A 13,186-nucleotide genomic window follows, 5' to 3' on the forward strand; every position below is an offset into this window, starting at 1 on the left:
GACCAGTCTGAAAGTAAAGAGCAGGAGATCCCTCCAGTACTAAGAATAAAATTGAGTCTCTTTATTGAGCAAAACAAATTGGCCAGGCTTCAACACTTTTGGTGGTGATTTCTTAATTTCAAAGGGATTTATATAAATTCTACCACAGAAACAATGAGGAGTCCAGACTCCTTGTTGTTTTTGTGCTACAGACTAACACGGCTACCCCTCTGATACTTTATACCACAGAGGAGAACAAAGTTGATGTTCACTGTCTCTGTTCTTTTATGGAAATAAAATAAAAATAAACACGGGTAAATGTGACAAATGACTTAGTTACCAAAATGATCTCTTGCCATGAACTGCTTAAAGCACTTAAATTCCCACTTTGGTAATTTCTTGTTACAGGTGGATTTGTATGTATGTCTCTTATGTGGCAGTGGTAATGATGAAGACCGTCTCCTGCTGTGTGATGGCTGTGATGACAGTTACCATACTTTTTGTTTAATTCCACCCCTTCATGATGTTCCCAAAGGGGACTGGAGGTGTCCCCAGTGTCTGGCTCAGGTAAACTGAGAAATCAGGCTGAAATGTGTGTGTGTTCTCTCCTGGCTTCTAATGATCAGAAGTTCAGCACTGCAATTTATTATGATGAAAATAGTCGTGTAAAATGGGTAGTAGAAGATGAAACTGAAACCAGGACTGGGTACATTTCAGATTGTTAGACATTACAACATATGCTGGGCCCCAAATTTGATCTACTTTAGTAGTATTAAAACCACTGAGAAAGGATGCTTTGGATTTTAGATAGCTTTTTACATAATGAAATCTTAGAACTATATCACTGGGGTTTCCAACTTAGACGACATTTGTGGTGTTTTCTGCTTTGCTATAGCAGAGGAAGTAGAATTTGCTGTAATCTAGCTATGCTGATCTCACTAGCGATTCATGCTGATTTACAAACAAACATTGGTATGGTGTGGTGGATTAAGCTCAGAGCTGATAGGCATGATAGGTTCTATTTCTGACTCTTCCAGTGGCTGCTTGTGTGACCCTGGGGAGTCATTTCATCGAAGTGCCCCAGTTGTTCCCTGTTTGTAAAATGGGGATAATACTGATCTATCTTTCTAAAGTACTTTGAGGCCTATGTTTGAAAAACACGAAAGTGCAAAATGTCTTATTTTTAACTCATTGGTAGAAATAACCATATTTTAATTGCAGGAGTGTAATAAACCACAGGAAGCATTTGGTTTTGAACAAGCAGCAAGAGACTACACACTTCGCACGTTTGGAGAAATGGCCGATGCATTCAAGTCAGACTATTTTAACATGCCAGTTCATGTATGTTCATGTGCTTACTATGATGCTTTAATACAGATTTCAGTTTTCCTGCTTATTAAAGTATTAAACTTGAGGTGACGAAGAATCCGGAGCTTTGAATGTGAAGAAATCCAAATGGGAAAGCTCTTATTTAAATAATATGTTAATCTGTAAAGGCTTCTTTACTTTGTTAGTATTTTGGTGTCTGTCCCACACATTTCCAGTTTCCGCTACCATCCAAAAACATATTCCTCCTTAAACTCCTGCCCCAAATGTCACTCATTACTGAAGGCAAAAGGCAACATTTGATGCAATTTTGTAAGCCTTACAATACTAACAGTTTGCTGTGTTGATTTAGTTTTACATAATTGCACTAATAAGTAACTTCCACTATGAAAGCAGCAAAAAGTCCTGTGGCACCTTATAGACTAACAGACGTATTGGAGCATGAGCTTTCTTGCATGCATCCGACGAAGTGGGTATTCACCCACGAATGCTCATGCTCCAATGTGTCTGTTAGTCTATAAGGTGCCACAGGACTCTTTACTGCTTTTACAGATCCAGACTAACACGGCTACCCCTCTGATACTTTCCACTATGAAGCTGAGAAAGTAACTATTAACTGAGGGGGTGAGGTGGGAGAGGAGAGAGAGAGAGCGTGCACACCTTATGTAACCAATGGTACTCAAGTATGTGTCTGGCTCTAGTTAAAGTCCCTGTGACATGATGGGAAAATATTTTAAGTTTGTGAACCTCCTCCTTGAATTTGCTGCTTCTATATATGTCAGGTGTTTATCTTTGGTTACTGTACATCCATAAGCACCATGAGAAGTGCAGCCTTCTGTGCAGGCTTATATTTTCTCTTTGTTTCATACCCAGATGGTTCCCACAGAGCTAGTTGAAAAAGAGTTTTGGCGACTTGTGAGCACCATTGAAGAGGATGTCACAGTGGAATATGGGGCTGATATTGCTTCAAAGGAGTTTGGCAGTGGCTTTCCAGTTAGAGATAGGAAAATTAAACTTAGACCAGAAGAAGAGGTAAGTCTTAATTTGTTCTATGAGTGCATACTTTCATTTCATGGTTTTACAAAATACAAGTCTTGTGTTGAATGATTTTTCAGTTTAAAGAAACCTATTGTAATTCTGTATTACAGTATATTCCTGCTGTATGTGTGACTGGCACCATTTTGACAAAAGGAAATGGTATTGCAGTCTTGGAGGACTAACATTATATATAAGCAGACTTTTAAAATGATACATGTGCATCTTAGAAGTTGAAAGCTTCCAAATTATATTTCTTGAAAGAGTAGCCTAATTTTATTGCAGCAATTCCTAACACAGAGATTTTCTTTAAAGAGGAGCAAGTGCATTGCATGTTAAAGTTCTTGTTATTTTATTGACCTTATTTGTATGTTCTTCAGTCTAAAAAAACTAATTTTTTCTATCAGAAGTAGCCCTCTGAAAAGTTTTGCTGCCTTCTTTGATTTCTTATCTATATGTGATCCATGTCTAGCGTGCATATGCTCCATGTGCTAGAGACTGGAATGCTTTAGCCAGCAGTGTTTTGTTGGTTCCAGCCACTCCCTGCATAGTCTCAAGCTCCCTCTTCTCTTGAAGCTATGAAAGGGAGCAGAGCATCCAACGAACCCTTGGTTCCTTTCACTGCTTTAGGTTGTGAGATAGAGCTGGTTGGCCATGTCCCATCTTAGCCACTCACATGTTAGTTTATCTGTAAATAGATTAGTTTGTGGTAGTTAGGTTATATGATCATTTACTTGTTAGATTTTTAGTTTAATTGTGTTTTGTTTTGTTTTTCCAGTGTCTGCTCAAAATTCCTGAGGGTTTTAAACTTTTTGTCATTTCCTATGAGCCTTAATGAAACTTCCTCTGATAGTCTGTATTGTGTGGGTGAAGAAAATGTTAAGAAAAATGTAAGGGTTGGATTGGAAGTCTCTTACCAGGCTTGATCCAAAGAATCATAGAAGATTAGGATTGGAAGAGACTTCAGGAGGTGATCTAGTCCAACTCCCTGCCCAAAGCAGGACCAACCCCAACTAAATCATTGAGGCCAGGGCTTTGTCAAGCTGGGCCTTAAAAACCTCTAAGGAGGGAGATTCCACCACCTCTCTAGATAACCCATTCCAGTGCTTCACCAGACTTCTAGTGAAATAATTTTTCCTAATATCCAACCTTAGACCTTCCCCACTGCTTCTTGAGACCATTTCTCCTTCTGTCATCTGCCATCACTGAGAACAGCCTAGCTCCATGCCCTTTGGAACTCCTCTTCAGGTAGTTGAAGGCTGCTATCAAATCCCCCCTTACTTTTCTCTTCTGCAGACTAAATAAGCCCAGTTCCCTTAACCTCTCCTCATAAGTCATGTGCCCCAGTCCCCTAATCATTTTTGTTGCCCTCCACTGGACTCTCTCTAATTTGTCCACATCCTTTCTGTAGTGAGAGGCCCAAAACTGGCCACAATATTCCCAGATGTGGTCTCACCAGTGCTGAATAGGGGAGAATAATCACTTCCCTCCATCTGCTGGCAATGCTCCTACTAACGCAGCCCAATATGCCATTAGCCTTCTTAGCAACAAGGGTACACTGTTGACTCATATCCAGCTTCTTGTTCACTGTAATCCCCAGGTCCTTTTCTGCAGAACTGCCATTTAGCCAGTCAGAAAACAGGCTAAAACTTTTTCTCTTAGAGAAATCAGTTAGGGCTGCTTCAGACGCTCAAGGGACTCGGGATCCTCCTATTTTGGGATAATTGTTAGCACAGATACTTCTGCTGTGGTCTTAGCCTCTGCTCAGGCAGATGGGAGTAAACACTCTTTCTGAAAGGAGCTTAGGGATCAGGCCACAACTAAAACAGCTTAAAAAAACAGACTCCGAAGTCCCCCACTGTCTTGTTCTTGAAAGAGATCTGCTTCTAAAATGACCCTGAATCTCTGTTGGCTCTCATAAAGAGGGAACCCTGAAGATCACTGCTGCCAATGGTGTCTGATTCTCTGGCACTGCACAGTTGGGTTGCTTCAGTAGCAGTTGTGCTGTCCTGTGTTCTGCCTTCTTAAGCTCCAGTATAATAAGAAGAATAACAAATATGGCAGGTGACCAGCTTGGCTTAACAGTGAAATCTTCGGTGAGCTAAAGCTCAAAAAGGAAGCTTTTAAGAAGTGGAAATTTGGTCAGATGACTCAGGAGGAGCATAAAAATATTGCTAGAGCATGTGGACGTGTAATCAGGAAGGACAAGTCACAGTTGGAGTTGCAGCTAGCAAGGGATGTGAAGGGTAACAAGAAGGGTTTCTACAGCCATGTTAGCAACAAGAAGGAGGTTAGGGAATGTGTGGGACCCTTACTGAATGGGAGAGGCAACATAGTGACAAATGATGTGGAAAAAGCTGAAATACTCGATCCTTTTTTTGCCTTGGTCTTCACAGACAAGGTCAACTCCCAGACTGCTGCACTGAGCATCACATCATGGGGAGTAGGTGAGCAGCCCTCTGAGCTGGACATGCACAAGTCCATGGTCCAGATCTAATGCATTCAAGGGTGCTGGGGGAGTTGGCTGTGATTGCAGAGCCATTGGCCGTTATCTTTGAAAATTTCTGGCAATCGGGGGAGGGCCCGGACGATTCGAAAAAAGGCAAATGTAGCGTCCATATTAAAAAAAGAGAAGGAGGACAATCCGGGGAACTATGGACCCGTCAGCCTCACCTCAGACCCCGGAAAAATCATGGAGCAAGTCCTCAAGGAATCCATTTTGAAGCACTTGGAGAGGAAGGTGGTCAGGAACAGCCAACGTGGATTCACCAAAGGCAAGTCATGCCTGACCAACCTGATTGCCTTCTATGATGAGATAACTAGCTCTGTGGATATGGGGAAAGTGGTGGATGTGATGTATCTTTACTTTAGCAAAGCTTTTGATACCGTCTCCCTCAGTATTCTTGCCAGCAAGTTAAAAAAGTATGGACTGGATGAATTGACTATAAGGTGAATAGAAAGTTAGCTAGATTGTCAACAGATTAAGAGATTTATTTGGACATAAACTTTCATGGGTAAAAAAGTGAAGAAGTGGTTTTTTTATCCATGAAAGCTTATGCCCAAATAAATCTGTTAACCTTTAAGTTGGCACCAGGCTCGTTGTTGTTTTTCACTAAGAGAGTGGTGAAGCACTGGAATGGGTTATCTAGGGAGGTGGTGGAATCTCCATCCTTAGAGGTTTTTAAGGCCCAGCTTTACAAAGCCTTGGCTGGGATGGTTTAGTTGGTGTTGGTCCTGGTTTGAGCAGGGAATTGGACTAGATGATCTCCTGAGGTCTCTTCCAACTCTAATATTCTATGATTCTGTGATGCATCAGATGAGGTATTTCCAGTAGCTATAGGGAAGTGTCATTACCATTATACAAGGCACTGGTGAGACCTCATCTGGAATACTGTGTACAGGTCTGGTATCCCATGTTTAAAAAAGATGAATTCAAAATAGAACAGGTTCAGAGAAGGGTTCATATGATGATCAGAGGAATGGAGAAACTACTTTATGAAAAGAGACTTAGGGGCTTGGCTTGTTTAGCCTAACAAAAGAAAGGATGAGGGGAATTATGATTGTTCTCTATAAATACATATGAGGGATAAACACCAGGGAGGGAGGGAGAGCAGTTATTTAAGTTAAGGACCAACGTTGGCAGAAGGACAAATGGATATAAACTGACATTATTAAGTTTAGGTTTGAAATTGGACAAAGGTTTCTAACCATTGGAGGAGTAAAGTTCTGGAATAGCCTTCCAAGAGGAGAAGTGAGGGCAAAAAACCACCAACTTGTTTCAAGAGTGACCTTGATAAATTTAGTATGATTGAGATTGCCTACAATGGCACATGGCCAAGACATGACTGCTATTGGCAAATATCTCCAATGGTTACAGTTGGAAACTAGAGGAAGAGGGCTCTGAGTTACTACAGAGAATTCTTTTCCAGCTGTCTGTATAGTGGGTCTTGCCTATATATAATATATATAAAATAACTGATTCCCATATTTGAGGTTGGGAAGGAATTTTCCCCCAGGTCAGATTGGCAGAGACTTTGAGGTTTTTTTGCTTTCCTCTGCAATGTGGGGCATGGGTTAGTTGCTGGTTTGCACTAGAGTAAATGGTGGATTCTCTGTAACTTGAAGTCTTTAAATCAAGATTTGAGGACTTCAGTAGATGAGTCAGAGGTTATGAGCTTATTACAGAAGTGGATGATTGAGGTTCTGTGGCCACAATGTGCAGGTCAGACTAGATCATGATGATCCCTTCTGTTCTTGAAGATTGAGTGTGTGAACACAGTGCAATCTTTCTACAATGGAAATGATAATTCATAATATTCTTGATTACTGTTTATCTTTGAAAACTTCAGGTCTTTCAGTTAATTCTCTGCATGTCAATTTGAAAATTGCTTTGGCTCATCATTGTCCAGTTTAGGATTATACAGTCTTTTTTTTTTTCTCATCCTTAGGTGATTTTTTTTTTAAGGTCTTAGAATTTTCCCCCTTATGCAGCATCCTACTCCTTTTGGGATCTCACTGTTGTATTAACAAGATTTTCAAATCATTGTTTTTTGTTCCTTGTTGCATTTGTCCCTGAAAACAGCATTTTTTAGAGCTATTACATTTCTCACATAATGTGATTGATTTGCAAGCACTTATGGCAGGGTATAGTTTACGATTTCCCACAAAGTCTGGATTATTCTCGGACTGTACCCTAGATTCCTTCCTAAGGTGCTGTCTGATTTTCGTTTAAATCAATTGATACATTTACCAGCATCCTTTGTGAAACAGTCAGTCAAGGGAAAAGCTGCAGTGCACACTTTGGATATCCTTATGGGTCTGGCCCTTTTATTTGAAAGGATAAAATCATTTAGATCATCCCCAAGACTTCCCCCACCCCCCCTTTGCTGAAAGATCTAAGGGTCTCAGGCAGTTGCAACCCAGAGAATTTCTAGATGGATGTCAGGTCAATTTACAGCTCCCTGAGAATATTAGAGCACATTCAACCAAGGCACAGGCAGCCTCGTTTAGAGGTGTTCCTTTAATTGCTATTTGTAGGACTGCCACCTGGGGTAATGAATGTACCTTCACAAAACTTTTACTCTCTTGTGGAGGCATCATGTCCAGATGCTTGATTTTTGGCAAGGATGCATTAAAATCCCTGTTTAATGAGACTTGCGTATTTCCCACCCCTTCTTTTATGGATACTGTTTGGGAGACACCAGACATGAAACACACATAGACAAGCACTCAAAGAAAAAATGGAAGTTACTTACCTGTTCAGTAACTGGACTTCTTTGGATGTGTGTCTATATGTATTCTATAACATACCCTCATTTCCTTACAACTGCTGAGTCTAATACTTGGATTGGGTAGTGGTGAAGGAACCAAGGGTAGTTGGTTGCTCCACACCCTTTTTATCCTCAAGCAGGGGAAAGTTTGAGGCTATGCAGGGAGCAGGTGCAGTCAATGGACATAGCTGGCCAAAGCCTTCCAATCACCAGTGCATATGCATCAGACTTGGAACACATATAGATAACACATCTCGAAGAACTTCAGTTACTGAACAGGTAAGTTATTTCAATTTTTGTTGTTTAGTTGATGTGGCTTAGACCAGTGACTTTTTTTTTTTTTTTTTTTTTTTTTTTTTTTCCCCTGTTCCACCTTTAGGAATATCTTGATAGTGGCTGGAATTTGAACAACATGCCTGTGATGGAGCAGTCTGTACTTGCTCACATCACTGCAGATATATGTGGAATGAAATTGCCCTGGCTTTATGTAGGAATGTGCTTTTCTTCATTTTGCTGGCATATTGAGGATCACTGGAGCTATTCCATTAACTATCTGCACTGGTGAGTTTTGGGGAGGAGGGGGAAATAACCCCAAAGTCTCCACTGATTTGTAGGGACTAAGTTCACATTGTAAGTGCATAGATTTTTCAGGCAGAAGGAACTCTTATGGTAATCTAATCTCACCTCCCGCATAATACGTACCATAGAATTTCACCCAGTGAAATCCTGCATCACACTCAATAAATTGTGGCTGAGCTAAAGCAGGGGTCAGCTACCTACGGCATGGATGCCGAACACGGCACGCAAGCCAATTTTGAATGGCACGCAGCTCCCTGCCGTGGTCCCAGCCCCAGCCCCACTCAGCCCCCCCACCCACAGCTCTCCCCTGCGGGGGAAGGAGGCAAAGCTTTGTCCTGTGGCAGCCAAGCTTTCCCCCTCCCCCTCTTTTTCACCTAGCATGGGTGCTTTCCTGCCTCCCCCCACGCCAATCAGCTGATGGCCCTTGCGAGGGGGAGGGGGAAGAGTGGCAGCCTGCACGCAGCTCCTTGGAGAAGGTAGAGAGAGGTAGGGATGGAGCCTTGGGGAGAGGGGTGGAACAGGACATATCCCTTCCAGCCCCCTGCCATGAGTCGCTCAGGGCAGGGGGCTGGGAGCACCCCTATGAGCCGAGCACCCCAGCCCTCTGTCCTGACACCCCCACACACACTCAGCCTTCTGTCCTGCACTCCCCATTCCCTCAGCCCTGACCCCTGCACTCCCACTCCCCAGCCTTCTGCCCTGTACCCCCCAACCCCAATACACACCCAGCCTTCTGCCCTACATCCCCTACACCCCTTAGCCCTCTGCCCTGAACCCCCCACACCCCAACACACACCCAACCTTCTGCCCTATACCCCTACAGCCCCCATCCCTCTGCCCTGACCCCTGAACCGCCCCCCCGCACCCAGCCTTCTACCCTACACCCCCCACACACCCCAGCCCTCTGCCCTGAAACCCTTCCCCCCCCAGGTCTGGGGTCCCGGCTGCAGGCACTGCTCAGCCCGCTGCCGGCCTAGGTGAACGGAACCCCAGACTGGCAGTGAGCTGAGCAGGCTGGTGGTATAAGATCAGCGTTTTAATTTAATTTTAAATGAACGCTGCTTAAACATTTTGAAAACCTTGTTTACTTTACATATAACAGTAGTTTAGTTATATTATATAGACTTATAGAAAGAGACCTTCTAAAAATGTTAAAATGTGTTACCAGCACGCAAAACCTTAAATTAGAGTGAATAAATGAAGACTCAGCACACCACTTCTGAAAGGTTGCCGACCCCTGAGCTAGAGCCTATCTTTTAAGGACATCCACTCTTGATGTAAAGACATCCATCCCTTGCTAAGTTATTCCAAAGGTTGCTTATCATCAATATTAAAACTTGTACCTAATTTCCAGTTTAAATATGTCTAGCTGTAATTTACAGCTATTAGATCTTTGTATTATTTTGTGTGATAGATTGAGTTTTGTGCTATGAGAAATCTTCTCTCCACATAAGTAGTTGTTGATTATGGTCAAGTCAGCTCTTTAATCAACACAATGTTGAAGGGAGCCATTCTTCTTAGCCACAAAATAGATGAATGTGCTAAGTCTCTCGCTGTGGGGCACATTTTCCACACTCGACTGCTTCTTCTAGCTCTTACCTGAACCCTTTCTAGTTTTTCAATGTCCTTTTTTTAAAAATGTGGACATAACTGGAAATATAATTCCAGTCCTGGTCTCACCAATGCTGCATGCAGAGATAATACCACAGTCCTACTCAGTATTCTTCCTTTGGTACATCCAAGAATTGTATCAGTCTCTCTTAGCCACAGCTTTGCAAAAGGAGCTCATTTTAATTTACAATTATATACAATTAATATACAATTAATTTCTCTTTTCAGAGAGTCACTGCTTTCCAAAATAGTTCCCCATCCTGACATTAGTGTTTAATGTCCAAACTCATATTAAGAAATGTAGTTCCAGCTGCCTCGCTTCTCCATGGCAAAGCAGAAGGAACATTAGAAACCACTCTGTGTCCTGTCTGCAACTGTAGACATTTTTCTAGCCTTTACTTTAAATAGTTGATGTGTTTAACTGTGTGTAATCCACTTTAGAGTAATTTGGGGGAGGAGATAATCCCCTGGCCTACATGTCATTACCCACTCTCCACTTCCAGCACCAGAAACCTGTCCTTCCTCAGCCTCGTTCACAGTTCATTGGAGGTGAGGCTTCAGGGTATGAGAAAATGACTTCTAATGGTCAAGGGGTACCTATAGGAGGTGTTATCACTGAAGCTACTTCGTTGGATGAAAATATAGACTCCTTGGTGGCTTGTCCTCTGGACAAATTTCTACAATTTCAGGGGCTGCTCAATAGGATGGCCCACACTTTGCAGCTAGAAACGAGATTAAGGCCAAAGACAGGATCACCCCTTCCCCCCCAAGTAAAGGACTCCTTAACCCAGCCAGAGACATCTGAATAGTGCTATCTACTTCACCTGCAGTATCTAAGAGGGTGGAGATCTCTTGTATTAATTTTGATGGAATATAGGGCTCAGAGAAGGTGTCACTTGAAACACAGTTTCACTGTGACCTGAAACGGCCCGATATTAAATGTATGCAGTGTTGTTGTAACCATGTAGGTCTCAGGATGTTAGAGAGACACGGTGAGTGAGGTCATATCTTTTATGGGACCAACTTCTGTTGGTGAGGGAGAGCTTTCGAGTTTACACAGAGATCTTTGTTTTAACTCAGCCTACTTATTTTCTATGGCAAACACACCATTAACCTTTCTCTTAACCTTTTATTAAAAATACAGAAAAAGAAGGGGAAAAGTTGAAGTATTAAATAAGGCTTTTATTTTAACCATAATCCAATTCCCTTTTTCTTTAGATGTAGAGTGATTTTTTTTTTAATAGGGATTTGACAGTTTCTTAGCTGGTAACAACAATGGTCATAACTGTCCTTTTTGGGAAACAGTGAAAGTGAAGATGGGCTAGAACTGTTGCTGCTGCTAAAGTCCAATCCTTTTTCCTAGAAGACAGAACAAAACAAATACATATAAAAGGAGAAAGAAGAGAACAGCAAAGTTAGAAAATGCAGCTTTTATCTCTGGTGTTGACTTTCACTTGCTTCCTCACTACTGGAAAAACACAGGCATAGCACACAGTTATATCAGCCACTCCAACAGCTGGCAAACTTGTACCAGCAGTGGGCAGTTTAGTGTATCACTTTTAGCTGGCTCTTTGGTCAGAGGTTCTCAGCAGTTTTGCAAAATATACGGTTTTGGCTGGCTAAGCCAGACTCTTTTTTTATTAAAAGGAAAAAAGAGAGGGATAGGAAGAGAACATAAATGAGGACAAAGTCTCACATCCCAGGTGGTGGTCAGGATTCAGCCAAAGCCAGTGAAGGTGGCAATGTCACCTGGGTCCTTTGCTCTGGCCTGGTCAGTTGGGACCAGAATAATGCATACCCAGTGGTGTAACAGTGGATCCCAGGATCTCAGGATATGGTGGAGGTGGCAGCTATTAAGGTAAAACTCACTCTTTCTGGATGTTTACCCAATTTTTACCATAGTAGCAGCATAATTCAGAAAACATAGTGGACCATATGTAACATTTGTTTCACTCTCTAGGGCTTCAGATCAAGTGGGACAAGTTCTGTTTTATCCCCTTGTCAGAGAATCTCCTTTAGTCCAGCCTGCCAATGTGAAATGATGTGGTCAGAAATGAAGGGGCTATCTGTCCAACGGATAGAGGATTTCCACCTGATTTCTCTTTTATCCATGCAGTTTAGAACTACTTGCTATACATAAAGAGTTCTGGACTGTTTACAGCATCCATAAAGGTTCACCTACATGCTCTATTAGTGTGTTACTCCCAAGCACCCTCCTTGTGGTTACTTAAAGGCCTGACCACTCTCTTTCCTTCCATGACATAGCTTGTCATAGAATCATAGAAGATCAGGGTTGGAAGCGACCTCAGGAGGTCATCTAGTCCAACCCCCTGCTCAAAGCAGGACCAATTCCCAACTAAATCATACCATGTCCCTCTAGGAATTGAATTTTACTATTAACAAACTCATGGAGTTCTGTCCTCCCCCTTTTGAACCCCTGCAGGGTTAGTCCTTGGAACTGGCCATTCTGATAGCTGTCACATCTGCCAGGAGGGTCAGCGAGTTGCAGTCACTGATGGTTGTAACTCCATGTGCCTCACTGCACAAGACAAAATGATCCTCTTGTCATGAACTCAGCTGGCTCCAAGTGCAGTTACCTGGCACCCAATGAGAGTAACTGAGCCCAATATCTTTCACTAAGTGATTGTGCTGATTGGACACAAGCCAGCAGATCATCATTCAAGCCTTGTAGCAACAGCAGCACAGTGGCTGTTCAATGCATTCTGTGCCTGCACCTGCATTATACCTGCTTCCTGTACTTGTTCTTGCTCCAACCTGCAACTGTTCCTGCTCCAGACCCAGTCTCTACCTTCCTCCAGACCTCCTGGCTCTGACCACTGGCTCGTCTCCTGACCATGACTGGTTCAGCTTTGACTGCTGCCTGTGGCCACTGACTTCATGACTCCAGTTCCCTCATCCTGTTCTGCTACAACCTCTAGACCTGTCTCCCATTCTGATCATTAGTTTGCTTTAGTTTCACCTCAGTGTGTGACAGTTTGAGTAGCCTGCTAAAAGATAAGATGGACATCACCTCACAGTATGGAGGTACCCAGCAGGAGCTGAACTCACCCTCTCTAATGTTGTCATAGTCCTGTATGATCTATGTAACCACGTCAACATGCAGCATTACCAGAATGCAGTCCTTCAGTCCCAGGTGCAATCCCAGACTCCTGTTCCCCTAATCCTTGCATCCTCATCCCATAAGCCCTAGGTGCCAAGCCAAGAAGTTTGATGGGACCGTGCCAACTTTGGAGGTTCTTTAATCAATGCCATCTTCTGTTTGTGTTATGGCCACAGATGTATGCTAGGGATTGGTTCTGAGTGGGATTAGTAATTAGTCTGCTTGTCAGAGAGGCCCTGAAGTGGGTGTCCTGGCTCTTGGAGGG

The 13,186-nt window shown here is 42.7% G+C and overlaps 1 protein-coding gene across 3 annotated transcripts in view; it reads left to right on the forward strand.

Annotated features, from left to right (window-relative positions):
• The window catches only part of KDM5B (lysine demethylase 5B), a 154,749-nt gene that overhangs the window by 44,835 nt on the left and 96,728 nt on the right, over window positions 1-13,186 (forward strand). For all 3 annotated transcript variants that reach the window (XM_032795077.2, XM_075064980.1, XM_075064981.1), the window contains exons 5-8: window positions 388-546; window positions 1,201-1,320; window positions 2,179-2,337; window positions 7,990-8,171. In XM_032795077.2, coding sequence (XP_032650968.1) covers window positions 388-546; window positions 1,201-1,320; window positions 2,179-2,337; window positions 7,990-8,171 — 620 coding nt within the window. The remainder of the gene's footprint in view (window positions 1-387; window positions 547-1,200; window positions 1,321-2,178; window positions 2,338-7,989; window positions 8,172-13,186) is intronic.

Source organism: Chelonoidis abingdonii, chromosome 4, assembly GCF_003597395.2.
Source record: "Chelonoidis abingdonii isolate Lonesome George chromosome 4, CheloAbing_2.0, whole genome shotgun sequence".
Lineage (NCBI taxonomy): Eukaryota > Metazoa > Chordata > Testudines > Testudinidae > Chelonoidis > Chelonoidis abingdonii.